General features: G+C 35.9%; 1 protein-coding gene across 1 annotated transcript in view; it reads left to right on the plus strand.

Moving 5' to 3' along the window:
• Positions 1 to 25,031, plus strand: part of RANBP17 (RAN binding protein 17) — a 259,916-nt gene that overhangs the window by 121,057 nt on the left and 113,828 nt on the right. Inside the window, exons 15-16 of the mRNA XM_067566736.1 lie at positions 11,478 to 11,551; positions 22,413 to 22,493. Of these exons, the coding sequence (XP_067422837.1) occupies positions 11,478 to 11,551; positions 22,413 to 22,493 (155 nt within the window). The remainder of the gene's footprint in view (positions 1 to 11,477; positions 11,552 to 22,412; positions 22,494 to 25,031) is intronic.

Here is a 25,031-nt window from a genome sequence, read left to right on the forward strand (position 1 = left end):
TGTTGGAACTAAATCTTGGAAGGAATTTAAGATCATGCAGCACATTACCAATATGCTGTAGATTGTGTTGAAAGAAATTGAGTAGGAATGCTACGAGTATGTATGTGGTTTTATTTTTGGGGGAGGAAGATTATTCTTTATACATAATTAAAAATGAATTTATATTTTAGAGACATTATACAGGAAAAAAGTTACATGGACAAAGCAATACCGACACCACTAATATTATAAAAATAGCAGGGAATGGAGGAAATTAATAGCTGGGCAATATTTGGAAATATATAGTCATTATCATAATAGGCAGTTTAAAATAATGTATTGCTTAGCTTAAATATTTAGAAGACAATCAGAAAGTAAAGAACAAATGTATGAAAATAGCTGAGTATATTGACCAAAAAATAATATAGTACAAAATCAAAGGAAGATAAAATGTACATCAGTTAGTACATAGTTCAGCTGTAATTGCTTATACTAATTGTAATAGGACAGAACATTATTTAAGAACAGCTTAATGAACTTAATAGATACATATGGAGTTTAAACATTTCCTGAAGGTCTACAGACAATGAAATAAGATTGCATTTAATGTATTTCAAAATCTGTTTTTCACCCAAAAAGTACTTTCTTAGGGATCTATAAATATAATTAATTAAAAATAGTAATACTGGGATTTTTTTGGCTTCCTGTGATATAAATACATGTGGTGGTTATTATTGAAAACCCTCTGGAAATGGTAGTTTTAACAATAACTGCTAGTTTCAAGGAGTATAATTGAAAGCTAATGTTCCTTTTTCATCAAAATGGTTTGAAGGACATCTTTGAAAATACATTTTATTTAAATTATTTTTCATATAAATTGTTTAACCAAACCATCTGCTAAATTTTATATTCAATTGTATACATCTTAGGAAAAGCCTACACAAGAAAGTTATCCTTGTGTATGCTGTTTAATCTTATACATAACCGCTATTTTCCCCTCTGCTGTTGGGTAAAGGGTCAGATTTTACTAACGTGGCTAATAGGACATAAATACAGACATTTCACATGATGTACCATGTAAATGTAAACCTTTGTAGTTACAAGTTTTTGTAGCTGGAGAATTGTTTTAAAAGGCATGTAATTTATTAGCTATCAGTAGCTGCTTTATTGCCTTGCCGCGCTGCAGTAATAAATAAAAGAAAGTGAACTGATTTTACAAATGGCACACAAGGTGCACATTTTGTGAAAAAAGTCTTTTTTTAAAGAATTGGCATTAAATCCTTTTTTTGTGATGACAAAGAGGCTAAGAGTGCAAACTGTATTTTCTGTTTATCGAAAACAGTCTTTTTTTTCTCGAGGGCATTTTTTCCTATGATCATCAAGGGATTTCAAAAGCAATAAAGTGTGGAATCATTGTTCGACTTGAACAGTATTAAAACTTAGGTTTTAATTTCAGTGAAGTAATAAGATTTGAACCTGTCTCACATTACAGCACTGTAAGGCATTTAGCAATTGTATTTTAAAGGAGGTTTTTAAAATGCAGCTCACTTGTAAGCTAACTGTCTGTCTAGTAATTAATAGTTTCTCTTCAACACAGGCTGTTGTGATCTTACTAGGAAATCTCAGTTTTTGTTAATAACAAATTATGATAATCGTAAGGATGTTAATTCTTAATTAGTTTAAATTTTCAGTCATTCTTTGCTCCTTTTTTAGAATGATTTTTAAATGAGGACAAAGAGAAAACAGTGAAGTTTAAGAGATTCAATATGATTTTCAGCTTCAATTTTTTAAAAATGTGACTCCACAGCTACCTGTAAATTTCAACAAACTTTATTTCCTGATTAAGAACCTACTTCAGCCTCCTGCCAAGAATGAATAAAGTATCTTATGCATACGCACTACTTGTAAATCATGAATGATAATTATTTTTACACAGATGTACATATAGAATAACGCTGCATAGAAAGCTGTTCCTGTGTTTATATGTTGAAGCCTGAAATGGTGAGATCTGTACAGCTTAGCAAAAGACATAAAGGTTTAAAATATAAATATTTCTTCAGATCAGCTTGACAATATATTGGCTAATGAGACGGTATTTACCATTGTGAATAGCAGTTGTAAATAATTACATGCAGTTAAAAAAAGTTTATACAAAGATATATGTTCAAAACAGCCATCAATGTTTAACATTTGAGTAGTGAGCTATGACCTTTCATGATGGTTTTGAACAGTAACTGCCTCCATTAGCCATAAGGTTTGTTTCTTTATTTTAGTAGATGGCCTAGATTGTAAATATTAGAGGATCTAAAATAAATCAACACATTATCCTAAGGATACAAAATGTAAGAGCTATTTGTGGTTGGAAACCTTTGACAGATAGTTTGGATGAAGCAGATGATTGCCCGCCTCTCGTATCTGGCCTCCATTGCTATGCCTGCAGGCAGTTTAGTGTTATAGTTGTATATTGATGTCAGGGTTACTACTGAGTGGCTAGCAATGACAGATGTCTATAATTACAGGCAATGCTTCCAGTATTTCAGAAGAGCCAGCTTATGTTGAACAATTATCTTATTTCTGGCTTGCCAAAGAGTGTTGTTCAAATTGCTATTATTAGCTGTGGTGACTGTAACACCTCTCCTAATGCCTTGGGATAGATGTGCAAAAAGCAGTCTGAGATACAACTTCTATACAAAATCTTTTTAAACCAAGTGGTACTGATGAGTTTAAAATACTTAGGGCTTGATACTGAAAGGTGCTCAGCACCTGCAGCTGCTATTGAGGTCAATGGGAATTACACATGTTGAACACTTCTTAGAAATAGATCATTATCCTTATGTTTAGCTAACAGAATCTTAACTTATGCTCAAGTTTTTAAGTGTATTGCATGCGTACCTGCATATCAGAATTCTGAGTTCACCTTTGATCTACATAAAGTTAAGCACTTAAAGTAGAATTTAGTTTACCACCCTTTTTATAGCTAACTTCAAGTAAGAATGTAACCCCTTGAGGTAGCTTGTTTTGTCTTAGTGTAGCTCTTTCCCTTTGCAGTTTTCTGACTGGAGTGAAATTTATTCTCGTGTCCGTATAATATTGGTTAAGCTCAATCATTAGAGAATATCAAGGCAGTGTTTAGGTTTCCCATTAATTTTCACATGTGTGTGAAGCTTGAATCTCTGATACAGTGCTGATCACCTCCTGGAAACAGCTGCAACAGCTGGACACTGAAAGCCTACAAATTTAGGCATGAAGGATAGACGGGCATGGTTCTGAAATTAATGTGATAGAGCTTTTGGTGAGAACCACTAATAATATTTGATCAAATGTTCACCAAAATGCACATACTTAAACAGATGGATGAAGGAAGCCAGAGAGAGCGAGAGAATGCAATTAAGAAAAAAAAACCCATAGATCATGACTAAGTAAATATACGAAGTATTGTTTACAATTTAGGTGAGTAAGTAGTTCTCTTAATATGGATGGATTTTAACCAGGTGCTTAAAGTTAAGCATGTGCCTAAGAGCTTGGCTGTGAAGTGCTTGGCTAAGTGAAGGCCCAATAAATTAACTAAAACCTCTAGCCGAAAAAAGAGAGACAATGAAAATTTTCATTAGCTTCAATAATGTAAATGTTTGAAGTGCCATGGATATGTCTTATATACTGACCATCCAAAATACCTTTAAACTAGTGACTGCTGGCCTCTTTAGTTAGATCAAGTGTAACCCTTTTAATGCTTAAGAATTCAATATTTTGCTTATATATTAAGCAGAAAAATTCTTTTTGATTATTAAACCAATATAAAGACAGAATGGAATTTGCTTTGTAGTCTTTTTAGATTGGCTTCTTATTGCCACTGTCACCATACATCATTTTTAGCAACAAATAGTAGATTCAGAAATGTCCATTTGTTTTAATAAATCTAATTTTCTGTTTCAGAGTGACCTCCTGTTCAGCACTACTTCTTACTTTTCAAACTTTCAAACTCTGAGGGTGGGCAAAACTGGACATTTTTTCCTCTCACTAATAAATAAAAATGAAAACTGTGTCCAAAGAATATTGCGCCTATATTTAGGCTGCTCCCTTAACCACAGGACTGGACCAGCAGCAGTCCCAATAGTTCTGCACTAAGGGCATTAGAAATGCAAATCACTTTCCAAAGAAACTCTTTATTCACCTCAGTGTGCCTTCAAGGTGGGTGGATACCTTCAAGATGGGAGGTAGGAGGACAACAGAGACGTTGGGAAGAGATTGGAAATATCAAAGGCAGGATGAGGAAAATGAGGGGAATTCACTCCCCACTTCAGAGAAATTTGATGGAATAAAAAGCAATTTCCATTAAAAAAGGAAGTTTCTCTCTAGTGGGAAGTGCACAGACACTTTATATGGACAGGTGGAAAGTTTGCCATTCATGTGGCACCAGAGTTTTCTGTGAATCCTGTTCCTCCAAGTAAGCTAATGGGAGTGGGACAAGAACAACCCATGATGGTAGCATTAAGTGCTAATATCCTCAGAAGCTGTACAGATGAACACAACATTTCTGTGATGATTGAACATTCCTCCAGTCTTGTGAGGGGAGAACACCCATGATGCTGACATTGAGTCAGTGATATTCATACATACGTACAGTATGTTCATGCTTCTCCCTCTGATTCTATAGCTGAGAGTTGCAATCACGGTATCCTGATTATTATAGTCACTAACTGCTATTTTAAAATGTCATTTTATAGAATGCTTATGTCAGGCAAAGACTAGCCTTCTACAATATTGTAATTAAATTTGATATACATCTAGTATATAAATGTAACGTTATTCATGTCATCGGTACACTTCCTCCTCTACTAGTCGGGGGGACAGGTGGCAACAAATGGAAAAACGGTGTTTTGATGCCCACTAGAGGGTGATCTCCTCCCCTGTTTTCAGAGATTCTATTTGAAAGTCGGTCATAAATACCTATTTTACTTTTTTTTCCCCCAATAGCTATATCATATAGTTTCCTAAATTAGGGTGCTAAAGGGACAGCTAAAGAGTAAATGTCTCACCTCGCTACTTAGTATAATTTGTTGGCCTGGTCTCTGCACTGGGGATCTTGAGACTTCAATTTTTAAGACAAGTCACTGTCCATGTTCCAGCTGTTCAGGAATTCAGGTATTCTTGGTGGCATAATTCAGGGCCTGGACGGTGTTCTCCTCTTTGTGCTGAGATACAGGTAATTGGGTTAAGAAAGTGTGAATTATTAACTCAGTCCCTTCCCCTTACTGTTCTGGGTGATGTTTATCCTGATAATCAATTCCTTGATCCACTAAATAGGGGAGAGTGTGTTAGGGAGCTTCTCTTTGTGGATGGCTCATCCTTGGTTGCTTACAGCCAAAAAGATATGCAGGAAATTATAACATATTTTGTTGATGCAGCATGCAAGTTTGGGTTGAAGATCAAGATAAATAAGATCAAATTACTGTTCCAACCAGCCAACGGACAAACTGGTAACAATAGACCAGACTTTGTCAACTATGGTGAAGCTCTCAAAAGTGTTAACTCCTTCACTTACCTGGGTACCTCAGTAACAAATGACAACTCTGCAGATGCTGAGTTAACTTCAAGTCTTCAAGCTGCATCTAGTGTTTTTGGCAGCATCAAAAAGCGACTTTGGTCTAAGCATGGGATCAAACTGGCTACTAAGGTCAAGATCTACAGAGCAATGGTGATACTGTCTGTGGAGACACTGACGCTGTAGAGAAGACATCTGAAAAAGCCGATGAGCCTCCAACTGAGACACTTGTGGGAAATCATGAACATCAAGTGGCAAGACTGAATTCCTAATATTGAAGTATTGGCAAGAGCTGAAATACCCAGTGTAGAAGCAATAGTTACTTTTTCACAGTTGAGGTGGTCTGGACATGTCACCCATATGCCAGAATACAGACTTCCAAAAATCCTCTATGTTGAACTGACAGAAGGTAATTGAGCTAGGGGTGGTCAGAAGCTACGCTACAAAGATATCCTTAAGAGACATCTCAAGAAAATGGACAGAGATGTGGACCCATGGAAGACATTGGCAGAAAACTGTGTACAGTGGAGAAATGCTGTATCTGAGACCGTTGAAAAGGTAGAAGAAAAACGATTAGTAACTTATCAGTATCAACAGCAGCTAAGACACAACATGGCTTAAAACCTAAAACCTCCTGCCCTTGATGTGGCTGATGTTTCCGTTCAAGAGCTGGACTTGCATCTCATCAGCATGCGGGAAAGTGCTAGTTGCTCTCTACAGTCATCATCGTTTGCAATGGACAGCCGAAGAAGAAACAGAGACGTTAGCGGCTTTGTCTTGTATGTGTATTTCCATTTATCATGTTCTTTTTCTCCTAGGTTTTTAGGCCAACAATTTAAACCTGAGAGCTCGGATTTTCAAAGTCATCAAGAGGATTCAGAAGCTCAGTTCCTTTTGATTTTACTGGGAATTGGGCATCCAAATCCCTTAGGCAACTTTGGAAATCTCATTCTGGGTGCCTAAACAGAGACATCTAAATCTATATTTAGGCACATGTATTAAGTGCCTTGATTTTCAGAAGCCTCTAAAGATCAAGCCATTTATTTAGGTGCCTAACTTAAGCACTCAATTTCTGACCTGTGATGTGCAGGTGCACTGGCAGGGTATGTAGGGATATGGGCTAGCTCCACTAGCCCCTTCACAATAAGATCTTGCACAATAAGTGCAAGATTCCAAACTAAAGGCAAGGTAGGGACCAGCGCATGCCCCAAACACCAAGAATATGTAGCCATCCCGCTTAGCTCCCAAACATATATACTGTTGTGTACAGCATACACTCGAGGAAGGCTCATGCTGCTCCTTTTTGGAAAAATAGTAAAGGGTGTTCCAGTGTAGTTCCACACCGCACTCAACTCCTCTGCATTAACATCAAGTTTCACAAGCTCAGCCTGCAGCTCGGCTCCCACCCAGCTGGCTTAAAAATAGTAAAGGCCTGGTTTTGCCCTCCATATCTGATGACAAAATACTTTAATGTTGTGTTCTACATTAGTACTTGTTCTCTGTAGCAAGGCCTGGAGAGCTTCAGGAAGTTATAACATCTTAAGCATTTATTGTGTGCCTAAGGGTAATAACTTTACAGTGGTTTTCTAAAAATTCATTATCTGGGATCTTAATTCATTATAACAGCTTTTATGAAACATATAGAATCAACATTTTCTTGTATTTTCTTATTTGCACAGTGTGAGAGATTCATTGCTCTGTTTTAATTTGTTTCATGTGGTGCATTTGAGTACATTCCATACAAGTGCTGTTATTGAATTTCTGTGACTGTCATTATACAGCCATACAACCTTTAGGAACTCATAATCTGAGTTTCCCAGTTCTATAATCTGTTTCACATTTAAGGATTGACATAATTAGCTTCTTCAGAGTTATAATGATAGTTCCAAAAAACAAAGCTAAACATGTCTAGGGCCAAAAGATGACATGAACATCAAGCAATAAAACTATAATTTTTACAATGCTTGCTGTATTATTTCTCTATATTTTCTTAAACTATAATTAAATTGAAGCAAGTTGCTTCATAAAATTCTGTCTTTGCCCTTGTATTTATATATTTCTGCCTCCTTTCCTCCCTCCCTTCCTGTTCCGGGTATAGCAAATAAACTTCAAATTAGTTGGGGGAAAAAAGAGTAGTAATATATATTTTGAGTAGCTGATGAATTGTAGTGTGTTTTGGATCACAGAAGATGCCCTCACTTGTTCACAAGCTCCGCTATTGTCTTCTGGAAACTTCTAACTACTATTGAGTTAGTGTTAATTGTACAGATGAAGAAAGTGTATTTTGTCATGGGTTCACAATGATTTCATCCCAAACATGCCCCTTTCCATTTGACAATATTGTTCATTTATTGCCTAATATGCTGTGCTGGTCACATGCCTTCCCTTCACTATCATACTCATTTCTCTCTGGTTTGATTAGCCTGTTATCTGTCATTTAATGTGTAAAATCAAGGAAACAAAGTAGTCAGTGCTTCCTTTATACAATCTTCATAATGTGTGGCAATGAGGGGCTCTCTTTTACTGTAAGGGGACATTACCACCTGTCCATATTTTCATCCCATGAGCTCAGCTTGCAGAACAATTAAATCAGAATTAAACTGGGAACTCAACACTTGGTGCTGCTTCATTTTCTTACTGTGAAGTTCAGTCGCATCGTGTTGATGTTGCACCATAACCACACAGTTTTATATCAATGGTCTGCTTGTGAAGCAGATGCTGGGTCTGCTTGTGAAGTTGCAGATATTGTAGCTGGGCTGGATTGCGAATACGGGTCATCAAAATTCTAAAGATGGCTGAAAATTAATGATTTGTGTGCCAGTTTCCTTCCAATTTATAGTCAAATCCTCCCACTAATGTAAGAGTTATGAAAAGACCTGAATGCACCAGAATTGGCTGGTTTAGGAAGCAGGTGTCTCATGAAAGTGTGTCACCATGCAATTCTTCTGTGGCTCAACCCAAGTGAGGTACATATGTGGCACCTATATTTAATCCGGTGAGAGAAGCCAAATGAACCTGAGTTGATTTGAAATTGGAAGTTTAAAATGAGGGCACTTCAGGGGACCATGCCACATCACCCTGAGGCCCAACTGGCAGTATTACTTACCCTTTGCTCCTGGAGTACATTTCATCCTCTTCCGTTAAAAATTTGTAACCCATTATATGTCCAAACATAATAGCTGACTAATGACTACCTTCCAGAGTCTGAGAAAATGGTACTTAAAAAGTGTTTGCATTCGGTTACCATGGAGGCCAAAATTATGGAGTTTCTCAGAGCAATAGCATATTTTATTCTTCGTGATGTTACTATAGAAGTTTAAAATTTTGTCGTTTCAGAACAAACCTTAAATCCAAGTAAGACTGTGTATGTGACTAATATCACCTATACTGTAAAAGGGTATTGTGGTTTTCCCCTGAAAATGGCAAATCTTAATATTTGGCTCAGAAGGAAAATAATACTGGGTTACAGAAAGCAAGCTAACCTAAAATGTAACATAACTGCACTATTATGTTCTCCATAGCATAGGTGTAGGCATGTGTGAGAAATGTTAGCACAGCAAACACAACAGGTTTTGTGTGTGTGTGTCAGAGAGAGAGAGAGTGAAATAAGTGGTGCTAGCAGTGATGCCTATGGTTAAGGTTGCCTAACACTTTTTTATATCTATATTACCTACTGTTTATTAAAGATGGATTTTAAACACTTCATTATCTACTTGCAAATTTGCTAAAGATTTGTCTTTTTACAAAACGTGTAGTAGTCTTTAAAACAATCACTGTATTCATACACTAACTTAAAATGACCCTGTCACATGTGAAAACAAATCAGATTGTTGCTGTTAATGAGCTTTTCAATTTACTATTCAGTGGATCAGATAAGTAGATTTAAGAGGTAATGATCCTGTTTAGCACTTAAGCTTGGCTGTCAGATCCTAGTAGTTGAAGGAAATCCCCAGGGACAAAAGCGTTGACACACTTCTTGATGGGATAATGGGAATCAAAGCTAATGGATGATAAAAGGAGTAGTAAGAATTACAAGGATAATTGTGAATTAAAGCACTGCTCTTTGTCAACATTGACTGCTATTCCAGTATTTTATTTGGTAAACTCTGATGTGGTGAGAGCATCCTTTGACAACGGAACACAGCGCTAAAACAGCAAGCAGGTGAGCACTTGCTGTTGCATTTCCTATCACAGGAAGGAAAACATTTGAATATTAATATGTGTTAGTAAAGAATGCAAAGCTTTCTGGTGAAAAGATCTGATGTGAAAAAAGTACAAAACAAATACAAAGGTAAAATTTTTGCCAAAAAAATTTGATAGTATAACTTGTTTCAGTAGCGTAGTATTCACAATTATAGTACCAGAATGTGTGTTTTGAACATTAAATATGTATATGTTATAAATTGTAATTATTTAAATATTTATTGTTACTTTTTTCAAGGTATAAGGAGGGCTTGCACTGCCTATAATAAAGAATTTTAGTAATCCAATTGTCCAGTTCACTAAAGATTTTACCACAATATGATAGGCATATTAAAAGCTGACATTTTAATGTTTGCTGGAAATAAATATATCCTTGCTGTTGGGCCTTGGTGGTGTCTCCAATTATTGCAGAAATTGGATTTAGTCATGACATTATTATATTACACTTTGAAATCTGTGGGATATGAAAACATGATTTCTACTTACTCCGTCATAGAGTTAAATACTGGCATTTCCTAAGAGTGATTGGATCACTAGCTATGGTGGAAATGAGTAAAAACAAGTATGATATCCTACCAGAAATACTGAATATCTGTAATTCGTTAAAATTTAAAAGTGTGATAAATAATGTTTCAGAATAAAATTGGCAGCTAGATGGCACCAGCCTGTCATCATTGGGTGGTTTAGATTACATGTGTTGTGACTTTGGTGATTTCATCCTAGGTGATTTCATCCTAGATTTTAGTGGATACTTGCCCTAATCACATAATATTGCAGAATTTCATACAGTTGGAACTCTTTTCTCTGGTGGAATTTAGGGTTAAAGTAGAAATACTTCAGAACTGAACTGAAATGCGCTGGTTGGTAGAGCTGTGTTTGGCTCAGGTCTTTAATGAAAAGCAGGGGCGCTGAAGCTCAGTATGAAGTGCATTGGCAGAACAATGTGAAGAAATTTGCCAAGTGCCTGTCCCCTCTCTCTCAGATTCTAGTAGAGTTCTATCAAATAATTCTATCAAGTAATAGAGTTCAACAATAGAGTTCTATCAAGTAATTGCTTTCGTGATAACTATGTGACTTGACCTGCTGATTGATAAGGCCCCAAAATAGTGGATCACTCTGGCTGGCAGAATATGTGGAAAACTTGGGAGTTAATTAATATCGTGAACCTGGAATGACGGGTGATTGAAAAACCCCACAACTCCATGCCTTCAAGTTACTTGGAAGGGAAAGGAAAGCCCACAATTGGATACCTGGGGAATACCTACTTCAACCTGATTACATTAATGAAAAGGCAGCAATTTACCAAATGTAAGCTACAGTTCAGAAGCAATATCTACATTGATGCTGCCAAGGCTAGACTGGTGGAAGGTACATCATGTATTGCTTTTCTGCACCTCATTGAGGCTGCTTATAAAGCACCATTACCTCCTTAAGAGGAGGTGGTTTGCTTGCTGAACTACAAAGTGCATTGCTTATACTGAGTATTTACAACTCCTGTTTGGGAGGATATGGGTAAGCAGGGGTGAGTGAAAATCTGTCAGCCCCAAATTCCTGAATCATGGCCTTGGAGAAGATGAGTCATCTATACACATGATTTAGCTGGGGCCTGATGGCCTGAGAGACTAATCCACATTCATGCTTGTGCCCTTCTGCTGCATAAACAAAATGTGGAAAAGTTAATATATTTTTGGAATAACATTTTTAATACTCATAAATGTCTATAATATGTTACTGTTGAAATGTTTATTTTCAGGTATATGCCCGCATGTCAGAAGTCTTAGGAATAACAGATGACAACCATGTTCTAGAAACATTTATGGCAAAAATGTGAGTTTGTGTTTGAGTTCTATTTTATACATTTTTTGTTTTGTCTTTAATGTTTATCCATAATCAAAGTTTACATTTTAAATCCTCAGCTGAATTTTAATGAGAATAATTTTAGGTGTTTTCATAAATCGTTTTAAAATTTGAGACATGGGGTAAAATTTTCAAAAGTGCCTAAGTGCCACTGTAAAAAGAGATCTTAGGCTGCTGAATGCTGATCGTCAATGGGATTTAAACTCTTAGATGCCTAAATCACTTTTGAAAATGAGATTGAGGAGCCTAGATTACTGAGATTTTTGAAAATATTGCCATTGGTCATTTTGATCTTGAGAGAGAGAGAGAGAGTGTGTGTGTGCGCGCTCACACATTCGTATGCACTCTCCACACACATCTACCCTTTTTCTCTGTATCTTAACCTGCTAGGCCAGGCCATAGGGCTTTCCTCTCATTTGTACTCTGGTAACCGCCAGGGAAGACAACCAACCAAAGTGAATTAACATCACTCTTCTTGGTGGCAACTCATCCTTATCTCCCTAGTTTGATACTCACCTCATTATAGTACAGATTCTGGAAAGTGAGCACTAAAGCTTGCGTGTAGTCACACTCCTGAATTTTCAAAAAAAAGAGAATTGGGAGCTCACTGGCTGGGGCAGAATCCCTCCCTTGAGAAAATATAGATTCAGACAGGGCTGAGACCTGAAGCAGCTGACGGAGATTATAGCCACCTGCCCTGTGGCACATCCTGAATAAATTAATTCTACCTGGCATTACAGTGCTCAAATAGATTTTATTCTCTAAAAAATTATCACATACTTTCATGTCTGTTCTCTGCCCTCCTCTGTGGTCTTCTGGGGCATGCTTTTATTTTTCTCATGTCCAGTATGCCCCAGAAAAACTTACAAGGTTTTGGCTTTTGCAAGATCTACCCTGTCTTTCTGCTTATATCAAGACTTGCTGGATTCCCTTCTGAGCCAGACAGGGTTTCCTCTGAAACTGAGGTTTAACCTCTGAAGCAAGCCAAGAGGGTTTCTCGGGAAGAATAGGAATATCTGTTTTGACATTTGAAGGCCATCAGAAAAACACTGATTCTGAAGATCTCCTTGTGTTCCTGGGAATAGATAAGCAAGAGTGTCTTACTTTTCTGTCCCTCCCAAACTGGCTTCCACTAAATTTGGTCTATACAGACTTACAAATGATTTTACAAACTCACCAATAGGGTGTTGTCATTGCTAGGAAAACACCCTACTAGACATAAGGTTAACTATGACCAAGTGATACAATATTAAATACAACTTGTCCTTTTCTACATTGACTACAAATGTGTTTAACATTGTTCAAGTTAACATGACTTCTCCAGGTCATTTTCTACCATGACCTAATTTATTTGTGAAGACAAGACTTAAATTGTTTCCTTCCACCAAGATAGAGTATGCTGCTATAGCTTGTTTTGAGAAAACTGTCCTACCCATCAAATCTAATGTTTCTTTAAAGAAACTCTACGAATTAGGTGAGATGAACAGAAAAATATTTGTTCTGGGGCCTGCATGATTCTATACTGCATATTATTTTTCTTTTGTGTTCAGATCAGCTATCAGTCAGTTGTCCTTGGTCAAAAAAAATTAGGATTTTTGTATTTTTCCAACCTGCTCTCTGCCCACCCACACAGGGAGCGGGAGAGTAGCAAATTTGTTGAGCCAGCACAAAGAGCTGTTGTGGGAAGAAGAGCCTTTCATCTGCTAACTATCCTCTGTGACCTGAGGGCAAATCAAAGTAGTTCCCTTAATAAAATAAAATTTAAAAAAACAGAAACATGTCCACATACGGTATCTTTTTCTTTTTCCCCCTTGTTTATAAATAGGCTTTGCCGAATTCAATTTTTATTTTTTAAATAAGTTTAATGAGTACTATCAGTGTTTGTTTTTAAGCATTTTTAATTTTTTTTATCTATTTAAATTTTCAGGGTTGCATGGAATTATGGGTTTTAAGCATTTATTTTTATTTTTATCAATTTAAATTTTCACAGTTTTGGGAAGTTATGGGGATGGTCAAACAATTTGGGAGTCAAGACAATAATTATTTAATGACAGTAGACAATGAGATTCAAAAAGTTAAAGCTTTATAACAGTTAACACAAATTGTAAAAATATAATTTTCACAAGTAATAAGTAATTATCCTCAAATAAAACTCTAATTAAAGTTCTCAAGCTGCATTTTTCTTACTTTGCCTATCTATACATTTCTATTCTTATCTATAGAAATGTTTTTGTCAGAGAGTGTATGTGAGTGTACAGTGAAATCTACATTTATTGACATTTACTGATAAAAATCTAATTCTCCCAAGCCTATTTATAAACTGTCTCTCACTTGACTTGATTATTTGTAATATGGTTGGGGAAGAGATCATGTCGAGTTCACTTACGTATATGGCACCTAGCATGCTTATGGGGGCTCCATGAATAAATACTAAAAAAGAATAAGAATTGTTTCCAGGAGCTGAACAGAGCTGAGGAATTTTGTCCTGTCCTGTCCTGTCAGGGTAAAAGTATATTCTACATGCTAATGCATTTTCCTGGGCAAATTTCTGCACACCTTCTCTAAGTACTACAGGCATCAGCTAGTGCAGCAATGGTTGGCTGAAGTGTGCTTACAGCAGCCTTCTCCAGAGAAGACCTTTTCTTAGGAAAACAGGTGAAAGAGAACACTATAGATATTTCATCATTAATTCCCCTTCCTCTGCCCCAATAGAGCAGCTTTTAGCTTTTGAACACTGTATTCCTACCCACCCAGTAGACTTTAGAATACTGCTGTTAATAACTCTGTGAACTGTATTGATCAGAACAAGCCACAGAAAAACAAATTCGTTACCTCCTCCTCCCCCCGCGAATGTGTTTCCTGTGACTTGGTCAGTTAGCACAGTGGTCCTTCTTCATGGACACTTGTCCTGTAATATCTGGAAGCAGCACTTTCCTTGAGAAGTAGGCAGGCTAACCTTCGTTCTTTGACTGCAAAATGGAGTAAAACTAGGAAATGGAGGAAGGACCGTTATATACAGATACTTCAGTTTGATTGGCTGTCTTTCCTTTTGTTGCTACCAATGAGAGGAAAACTTTATTGCCTGTGCCTTTTGACCAAATCACAGAAAACCAATTAACAGGTAAGAGGATAGGTACTACATGCATTTAGTTTTGTCATGTATGTTTTTGCATAAGCAATGTAAACTAAGCAGTAATGAAATCCTATGTATACACTTAGCATTTTAATGCTATCTAGAACACTTCTGAAAAAGTCAGTTTAAAAACAATCCTAGTTCTAGTTGACGTATTCTGTATTTTTCTTATTTCTCTTCCATGGTTTATTACATTTGTATGAAAATGGTATCTTTGTTTATTGATTGCACTGGAGACAATTTTGGTATCACAAAAGGAGCATTATTTCTTAAACTGGAGAGTAAGCAGTGAACACTATTGTCAAATGACAATAAATCTGTTTTCTCTACACTTTATGTCCCTATCCATTAAAATAAACTAACTGCTTACCAACAATACTGTGCTTAATGTAAATCTGAACTAGTGTCCATAGTACACTGACACAGCAAATAAAACCTTTTGGTTAGTCCTGACTGGCAACATTTCTGTTGCTTTATTCCTAGGCCTAATCTGAGCAAATTCTGCCAAGTGTGTCAGATAGTCTGCATGTTTTGTACTATGGATACATGACTACACTGAGACTACCAGTCACTTTCCCTTGTGAGCCAAGTCAATATCTTAACCCAAATCTGTAGATTAGAAAGCCATTAGCTCACTGCACAGGCTAGAACCATTGATCTTGCTTTTTTCTGTGTAAGGAAAATGTTAATGCTAGTGGTAAATATTTTCTTTAACACTGCATTCTTCATAAATACCATTGTGATTGCACGGTGTTATCAGGTACACCATCCTTATTTGCTATGCAGAGGGATAATGCTTCCTATTTAATGGCAACCACTGTCTGTCTTATCAGAAAGTGGGAGAAATACATTGGTAATGTTGAAATAATACTTCACCATTGCAGTCTGCCATTAGAATTATTAGATACTCTTGTGATGATGTGACAATATCAAGAAATTACATTTGCATCTAATCATGAAATACTAGCAATTTGTCTATGGTACTGGAGTCTTGTCGACACTTAAAATGAGCGAAGAAAACATTCTGTACTTAAATACAGTGGAAGGAACACAAATATAATGGTTTGATATGTGGTGATTCTTGACAAGTGGTGATTCTTCATGACAATGAATTTTTGTATTCCACTATTTAGGGGACTTGCACCTACTCTTGCAGTAGCTTGCTGGTTCTTATGACAAATTTACTTTCTGGTTGACATGGGCAACATTCCTTCAAGTCTGATGTGACCTTAGTTGTGACTGAAGTGAATTACATTTCTCTTATCTTGGATTTGAAGACATTTTTGCTAAATTATCTTAGCCTCATCGGCTCTTGATATCAACATTGGGTCATCTTTATTCCTATGCTTTTAAACTTCTCCTTTTGATTGCTTTAGCATGAACTTCACAGTGTAGAACTGGTCAGTAATATCAGTTGATGAATTTTTTAGTCATGTTGTCATGGACGTACGGTCTGATTCAGCTTCAATCTGGGGTACCGCTGAACCTCCTTACTCTTGTGACTTGTGCTGATCTCCAAATATGCTCCTGTCAATGAAAGTCTCTCCAGACCTTGTTATCATACAACATAACAGCAGGTGGCACTACACACCCACCACAGAGCCAGAGGACAGTCAATAACCCCCACAGATCCCAGGCTTTTCTCTACCCACAAATGCACCCTGAGATAATACCATCTTGTGCTGGACAAAGATTTGTCTAGCACAAACTCATTAAAAAGTCTGCTTCCTCTTTTATGGTGAGGAAGTCATGCACCAGTTTTTTTTTACTGAGCTAAGATTTCTAGAATTCAAGACCATACTGGTTAAGATAAAACATTGAACAAGTTTATTAACTACAGAAAAATAGTTTTTAAATGATTATAAGTTGAAAATGTAAAGGGACTAGAAATAGTTTCCAAAGAAAATAAAAAATAAGAATGCAATCTAAATCCTAACAGGGTTTGAATCTAGAAATGTCTCACCATGAGAAATGATACACACAGGCTACCAATTTTCAATTCAGAGGCAGAGGCTGCTTTCCCCACCTGGGACTCCCCTACCCCAGTCCACAGTTCTTTGCCTTTCAGCTGTTTCCTCAGGTGTCTTATCGGTGGGGGAGTGAAGCCAAGTCATGAAGTCACTCCTCTTCTTTTATAGTCTTTTCCAGCTTGCTGCACAGTGATGCTTGTGATCTGAGGGTTGTCAGTCAATATTTCTTGGTGAAGTGCTTTCTTGGTGAAGTTCCATTGTAAACAAGCCATGTTAGCGGAAACTGTCCTTGAATGGGTGAGAGAGAGTCATCAGCACTGTCTGGTCCCTCCATTGTTGTACCTGAAAGGCTGTTTGTGGGAGTTTGCCACCTTGTAACATGTTTTAGTAGCATTTTCAGCAATATTTTATAACTTAACATACTATGGTAACATATATAATCCAACAAGATATTAATGCTCAGCATATCAAGACTTTTAAAATAATGCTATATAAGGCATACCTTGTACAGAACATCTCATAATTAACCTGACATTGGTAAATAATTAGTTTCTGGGATGATGTTCTCAGAAACAGAGTGTCACACACATAGATAGTGAACAAGCTGTTTTACATATATCTGATATCTGCTAGTAGCACTGGTGATATGAGCTAGCTATTGTTTGCCAAGACATCTCAGCCCTGTTCAGTTCATGTGTCAGAGGTGGTCTTGAGTACCTCAAAGAATTGAAGTATTTTTTGAGGTTGGTCACCACAATGAGCTTCCTGTTGACATTCTGATAATAATTTTAGGTAATTCTATCAATTCATATTGTCAAATGTAGATCTTCCATTATCCTTTCATCAGAATTTAATTTACCAGCCTCCTATTGAACTTCTGGACATCACTTTTAAAGGGATGGGTTTTTATGCTCCCACGAGGCTACTCATGCAGTGAAAATATCTATTTACCATAATTTTATAGCTGTCTCATCAAGCATCTTGGATTTCACAACATATAACTAAACTCATAGATGTATGTACTCTCGTGACACCAACCATGTAAACGCAACCACTCTCAGCTTTTACTTAGTTAGACTTGTACATATTGAGTTGTGATTGGTCACTGGTTCATGAAAAAAACAATTAATTTGTAAAATTCTTTATTTCAAATGTTTGTTTTGAGTGTAGACCCATTATTTTTAGCTTATTGTTTGTGAACCCATGCTGAGCGCTACAAATACATATGTTATTTAAACTTATCAGATAGTTGTAGTAATTAATTATTAGTCTTTGGGTTCACAAAATGTTTGTTCATATGATTTGGTATTTGTTTTATGCAATTGGTCGCCAGAGTCACCTGGTATTGTTTCTGCTTCTTGATAGGATAACTGAAATGAGACAAATGAATAGCTAACAACAAACATCCCCGTGAATGTATGGATAAATACAGAAATTATCTGTGGTATATGAACACACATATTTGGTTTTTCTATGGTGTTTGTCTTCATAGTATCTAAACACCAAACATTCATGGAAAATTCAAGATTTGTGAATATGTTCCCAAATACCCAGCAATTACATGAATGTTCATGAATAGCCAATATGACCCCATGAATCATAGCAAACTACAACTCAGAGCTTTTATTCATGAAAGATTTTGTGTGTTTTTTTTTTTTGTTTTTTTTTTTTAACTATTTGCATTTACCCAGCTCTAATGAAGAATGTATATTCAATCAATGTCACTGTGCCACAGGGAGCTCTTAACTGTAAAAGATGATTACCTACAAGAAATAATTAAAGCATGAATATATAGAGCCCTGTTGCCAACATATTGCTCATTTCCTCCTTATTACTGGAACAGAAATACCACATTATGGCTGTGATTTCCAAAGACTCTTAGGTGATTCAGATGCCCAATTTTCATTCATTTTAATGGGAATTGGGTATCCAAACCCCTTAGGCATATTAGAAATTATCAGCCTAAAATATTAAATCATGTCTTTGTCTACCTGAATTTAAAACTCTTACCTTGTGTAAAAATCGTCAAAATAACCTTACTTGGGCCCAAAGAATATCCCTATATAATGTGATTTGGGTTGTTCAGCTATTTTGAAATTTGGTTCATGTCATTCATAATTAAGTTTATTCAACTTTTTGAATGCTTGACTATCATTCATACCTACATAAAAATAAAATGGCACAATTTGCACATACAGCCTTTCAAGGTCATACTTGTATTTTCACATCTCCATTTTTATAATATTTATGCAAGGTTCCACCCTCCTCTTCTTCATTTAAGGTAGCAAACAATAAGACAGTAATATCATAGGAATGCCCTGCAATGATAAATTGAGGAGATGCCCACTGTCTTCTTGGGCAACTTGTTTGTAACTCTTTTCCTGTTTGCACCTACACCTCAGTCCTTCAGCCTCCCCTTTCCCACATTCACTGTCCACTTCGCTTTTTCCCATCCTCATTCCTTTCCTGATTTTCCATTATCCTCCCATATGCTCTCTTCTCTAAATTGCCCATCCCATTCCCAATGAAGTAGTAACCTCCAGAGGTATCTTATTCATTCCACTACTTCCACCAAGTTCACTACAGTACTTTTGTCTGTAAGCTCGTCATGCAGTCAGTACCATGGACAGCTCTATCACACATCTGGGGAATACTTCAGGATGATCAAGGGAAGGAAAAGCACTAGGAAATTGTTGAGTAGTTCAGAAAGGTTGAGTGGAAGGACCACTTGTACATTCATTGTTACCCCTCTTCATTTACATAATGCCTCTAACTTATATAATAAGTGTTCACTGTTCAGAATAGTTTTAATTAAGATATTTGTATGTTTATCTATGAAATATATGATACCTCGAATTCTACACAAAAATAAGTTAAGAGTAGGAGAAGGGTTTTTTCTTTCTATTAAACATTTTTAAATACATAATCTAAAAATAATAAGACAAATAGTTTCAAAGGCACTTCATTAAGAAAAACATGATCTTTGGTATGATGATCCAGCCTGAAAATAAAGCCATTTTTGCCTTAGACAAAATGTAATTAGAGTAGGGTTCACAGGCAGTTGGGTGGCTCTAGAACAGAGTGTTCAGGCAAGCTGAACTTCCTCTTGTCTGGTACAGTCCCAGAGGCCTGAGTCTGGTTATTCTGATCCCTTGGTATTAGATCTAATACTGGTACTAATAATAAGTATTTGTGTTACCATAATAACTATAAACTTTTTCATCTGGATGTTGTCTCTTTTCCAGTTTATAAACACTGGAATAATGTTAGTGACACTGTTTCATTTTTTGAGAAAATTTACAGCTCTGTATTTTGGTTTTGGTATACTTACCAAATATGGAAACATTCTGTCATTTCTTTGTTGCCACTTTATGTATATTTGCTTTTAAATATGTGATCTCTCCTAGTCTGCTTTATAAGTTTCTGTAGATTTAAGATTCTGATTGGCAATCCTGTTAAATATATTTGGTTATATTGTGTCACTTATTTGTAGTTTCTTGCTCGGTTGCTTTAACTCTTAAATTTAGTATCTTTTTTTATCAATTAGTCACATAAGAGACAGAGAAAAGCACACCAGCACTTGGACTCAATTGACTTCTTGGAGAGCTTGAATTTCTCTCCTATGTTGTTCCTTGCCTTTTCTGCCTCAAATAGTGGAAAATCACAAAATTGGTTTGGATTTGTGTTCTGTTCACTTAGTTATATTTCTGTTCAGTTTTTACAGATTTTTCCAATGAGCTGATAATATGGTATAAATGTAATTTAATGTATTACATATTAATATTGTTCATCGTTCCTGTTGTGTGGTGTTGAAATTGACAGGACTATGCACTTCCAATATGTTGCCAACCTTTTACATGCACTGTTCATACTTTTCACCATCCAAATGCAGCATCATATGGAGAAAAAAGAATAGGCCAAACTGGGAAGAAATATTAGAGGAAAAGGAAAAGTCAAACAAGAATGGGGCAGGTTTTTTAAAATGGTCTGTTTTTTTTTTTCTCTCTTTAGAAATTCAAGCTTTGGATGCTGAAGTATGAGTTAGAATATATTTCCACCTTTTTTTTTTTTTTTTTTTTTTTTTTTTTTAGAATTGCCTTTTATTTGGTATTGATGTCGGATCTGAATAATCCAAATTGATTTGTATTGCTTTGTACAGTATATATCTGTTAGGATTTAGTATAGCACAAACATTTTGAGAACTCCCCACAGTAGGGATAAACTGTGAATTATAGGCTTGTTAGGATGAGCCATTTCTTTAAGGCAATATGAGCTATTGTATTTGTTGACAGTGGTTTTTACTAAGTTAATCAATGCTTATTTGTGCACTTAAAATGAGCAGTTTTGTTTTTGCAGCGTTAGCCTAGAAATGGGCAAATAATTAAGTTCTCCAAACATGGAGTTGTCCAAAACTACTTGCGCACATGAAAAAACAAACTCTCACACACATACCCCTATGAGAAAAGGACTTCACCTTTACCCTGCATAGTAGTTCTTTCTGTGTGTGTATGCCTGCACTCGCCCCCGAAAAGATAAAGTAGAGCAACACTGTGCCGATTTAAGGCACTTAACTTCTCTACTTCAGGTTCCCCATCCCCAAAATTGAAAAACACCACCTACTAATGTACTTGCATTGTAAACAAGGGTATACAAGGAGTACTGGTATATCATTGAATTTGAACAGATACATTTCAGAAGGGCTCTCTGATGGTTTCTTTTAATTTCTGCAAATTAATCCAGCGTCAAAGTATCTACTGTACATTTTATTAGACAACACACACTTTCTCAGCACTTTGCTCTTTCCAAACATTTTGCAAACATTAAGAGGTAATTTTATATTTCTTACAAGCCAGAACCAAATTGAGGATAGCATCTGGAAGCACATGCCTGGATGTGCTGGGAGAGGGAGGAGTTAAGGGCTTTCCTAAGTATCCCTACAAAGCGCATCCACCCAAGGACAGCCATAATTTGGCCTAAGAGGTATTGGTTAATACTTTGATACTTGGGTTTGTTTGCAGGTACTGAAAGAGAACATCTGAACTCTTGTGTGTTGTATTGGTTTCAAATCCAATGTCATATCTGTATCAATATATACCCTTATTAGGGAATTTGAGGGGTTTTTTTTAACAATACTGCTTAGGAGGGAAGGATAGTCCAGGTTTCAGGTGCTAGTCTTAGGAGGCCTGGGTTCAATTCCCTGCTCCACCACAAACTTCCCCTGTGACCTTTGGTGTGTTGCTTAGTCTCCCTTTACCTCAGTTCCCTGTATGTAAAATGGGGATAGTGGCATTTCCCCACCTCTTGGGAGGATAAATACATGAATGATGATGAATTGCTCAGATACTACGGGTATCAGGGGCCATATAAATATGTTAGATGGAGAAGGAAAAGAGTGTGTTTAATATGATGTATTTTACCATGAAAAATGGTGGCAGAGCAACTGATAGGGGGAATGGTAAAAACGGGGTATTTAATGCTAAATTGGTTGTAGGATTATAAAATGTTGAAAGTACTGGTTCAAGAATAAAAAGTATTGAATTAATTTATTTTTTATAATATTTCCCATCTCATGAATATAAACAGAACAGGATCTATCAGAACGATGTATTCATACAATAGTACCCTAGTATTTTGTGTTTGTGTGTGTGTGCACTTACTCACACCCTTCTCACAAGGAGGGAAACATTATTTTTTATAAACTCTCTCTCCTTTTTTATTCTTCTTCTAGTGTTACAAACCTTAAATGCTGGGGAAGATGTGAACCTGTAATTTCAAGAACTCTTCAGTTTCTAAATGATCTTTCTGTTGGATATCCTTTTTAATGTACACTACGGGTCCTATTCAATTAAAATAATTTAGTAAAAACTAATTTGTGCAGGCCATTTTCCTTTCTATTTTATAGTAAATTGTTTTAACTCCAGTGAGGATCTTAATATTAAAATATTAGTTTGGTTTGGCCTTTTTTTATGCATAGCACATTTTAAGTCTTTTTGCATGTTTCCCTATTCTTATTCTCAACACGAGATGATCCATATAACCAGTTCATTAACTTATTGATCCCATTCATGATTGTCCAGAAGACAAGAATGTCATTGATTCTAAAGAAAGCAAGATTGGACCCATTTTGGCTCTGATTCGACCTGACTTTAAGCACATGAGTTACACATTAAATTCCATGTGACTACTTACATGTGTTAAGTCAGGCATAAGTTTAAGTAGGTTGTAGAACCAAGGCTTCATTGTTTCTGTTAGCAATACCCTGGTCTTGAATTTTTATTAACAGTTCACTTGAGTCCCAGGTTAAATTATGCTTTGAGTTTCTCTGAGTTTCTTACAGATAAGAAGATCCGTTTTTAAAGAAAATTAGTATGTAGTTATTTTGAAATATCATGATGTTTACATAGATACAGGCAACGGAAAACAAAATTTTCAGAACTGATAGAAATGTTCAGTAAGGAAAGTCCTTAGATATTTTAAAAATAAAAACTGCTTTTCTTTCAGTTTCAGATGAAGAGATTAATGTTTTAGACAGTCAGACAGGAAAGAAGGCCGGAAAATGCAGCCTTAAATCATTTTTTTTTCTCCTTAGAATTCTAATCATCACAGAAGAATGTTAATAGATTTTCTTGTATTAAATGCTGCTTATTGTTTTGCAGATTGAATAAATGCATTTCATTTAGTGAAAATTATTCAGGGTATGTTTTCTCACACTTACTATGACTATCGTTAATCAGCCAACATGGGAGATGTTAAATATATGTACATCTACTGTTAATACCACCAGATACATAGGGTACAGATAAATGCTAAACATCACTAAGGTATTAACAAAAACAAAAAGGGGATTGATTATGACATGGCATGAATAAGAATATGCAAGAGTTAATGGGTTCAATCTCCCTCTACAGGGTCTGCTTGTTTTGGTTATGTTCAATACACCAAGTTAATCGAGAAGTTGTTTTGTTGCTCGTTTATGTATGTAAGCTGAAATAGTCACCCTTATATTACTCTTAATGGCAGTGAGTCTTTTATATATTTGTTATTACATGACTAAGGATCTAGAAGGCAACTCTGCTGCAACCCTGCCCATAGGACTTGGAGTCAGGCACTTAGCAATTAATGTGAAGGAATGTGTTTGAGACCTGCCTCACCATCCCAGCCCTGAAAAATGGGGAACAATCTGCAGTTTCTGACACAACAAATACTTGTTTTAAGACTGCAAAGTGACTGAGGAATATATTGATGGTTTAACAGTTTTCAGATTGTACTTTGAGTAAAGTAGATGTTTGCTGTATGTGATTTGGATGCGGTATTACCATGAGCTGGGAGCTTAAACAGGGGTATATACTTGTGTCCTCAAGAACAGATTTGCAAGGAGACAATTTTCCTTTAGGTAATTTATTACATATTGCAAAAAAAACCTTGATAAAAACAAAGCTCTAAAGTTGTGCATATGGGAAGTATGCAAAAGTAGCAATACCTTTTCAAATATGCTGCTATGTAAATGAAACTTCAATATAAAACTTATTTAAAAATCAATAAGAAGGAAGATTAATTAAAACCACAAACATCAAAATATATTTAAGCAAACGTTCTAAGAATGATAGCTTCTCCGGTTTAGATGGGTGGGATAGTACAGATAGCTTTAATGCTGGTTCACTTCACTGTGGTGTGTTTGTATTAGTTAAGTTTAAAATTGTGTTCCTTGGCAAACCATAAAAGATTTCAAAAGTATTAGACACCCACTTTTGTGCTGGAATTTAATATGCAACTTTTTATTGGAAAATAATCGTCCTTGTCTGGCAAAATCCACCATGCAATATTTCTGTTAGTAGGCATAATGCAATAAAGACAGGGAGGGCTATTTATCACTACAAATTTTGAGGATTTCAGGATTCTTTTTATTATTTTAATATATTTCTTTGGTATTAAATCAGAAAAATGATAAATTACACCTGTCGAGGCTGTTTTTCCTTTTTGCTGGAAAATGATGTACAACCCAATTTCACTGGTCATTTTGGCTTTTAAAGATATGTATTTTTTTCCTATAAAAAACTTCACCAATAGGGTTTTTTTTAATAATAATGCTGAAGTACTTTTTATTTCTAAACCTATGAAGTGGTTTATAACTACTTCCTGGCATTACAAACTTTGGCCTTTTCACACTATCTTAGGGGATTTTTTGGGTTTTTTTTTTTAAATGCTTTAAAAGAACTTTGGAAGAAACGTTATATTTTTTAAGAGACCAGATCCAGTGGCTTCACTTTCAGGATATGGTATACAGTACATTTTGACTGGGTTGAAAAGTTAAAAAAAATAATTTGTTTAATTTCAATTCTTGTACAAT

The sequence above is a fragment of the Emydura macquarii genome, unplaced genomic scaffold (assembly GCF_026122565.2).
Source record: "Emydura macquarii macquarii isolate MOO-44397 ecotype Brisbane River unplaced genomic scaffold, CSIRO-AGI_Emac_v2 contig_2768, whole genome shotgun sequence".
NCBI classification, from domain to species: domain Eukaryota; kingdom Metazoa; phylum Chordata; order Testudines; family Chelidae; genus Emydura; species Emydura macquarii.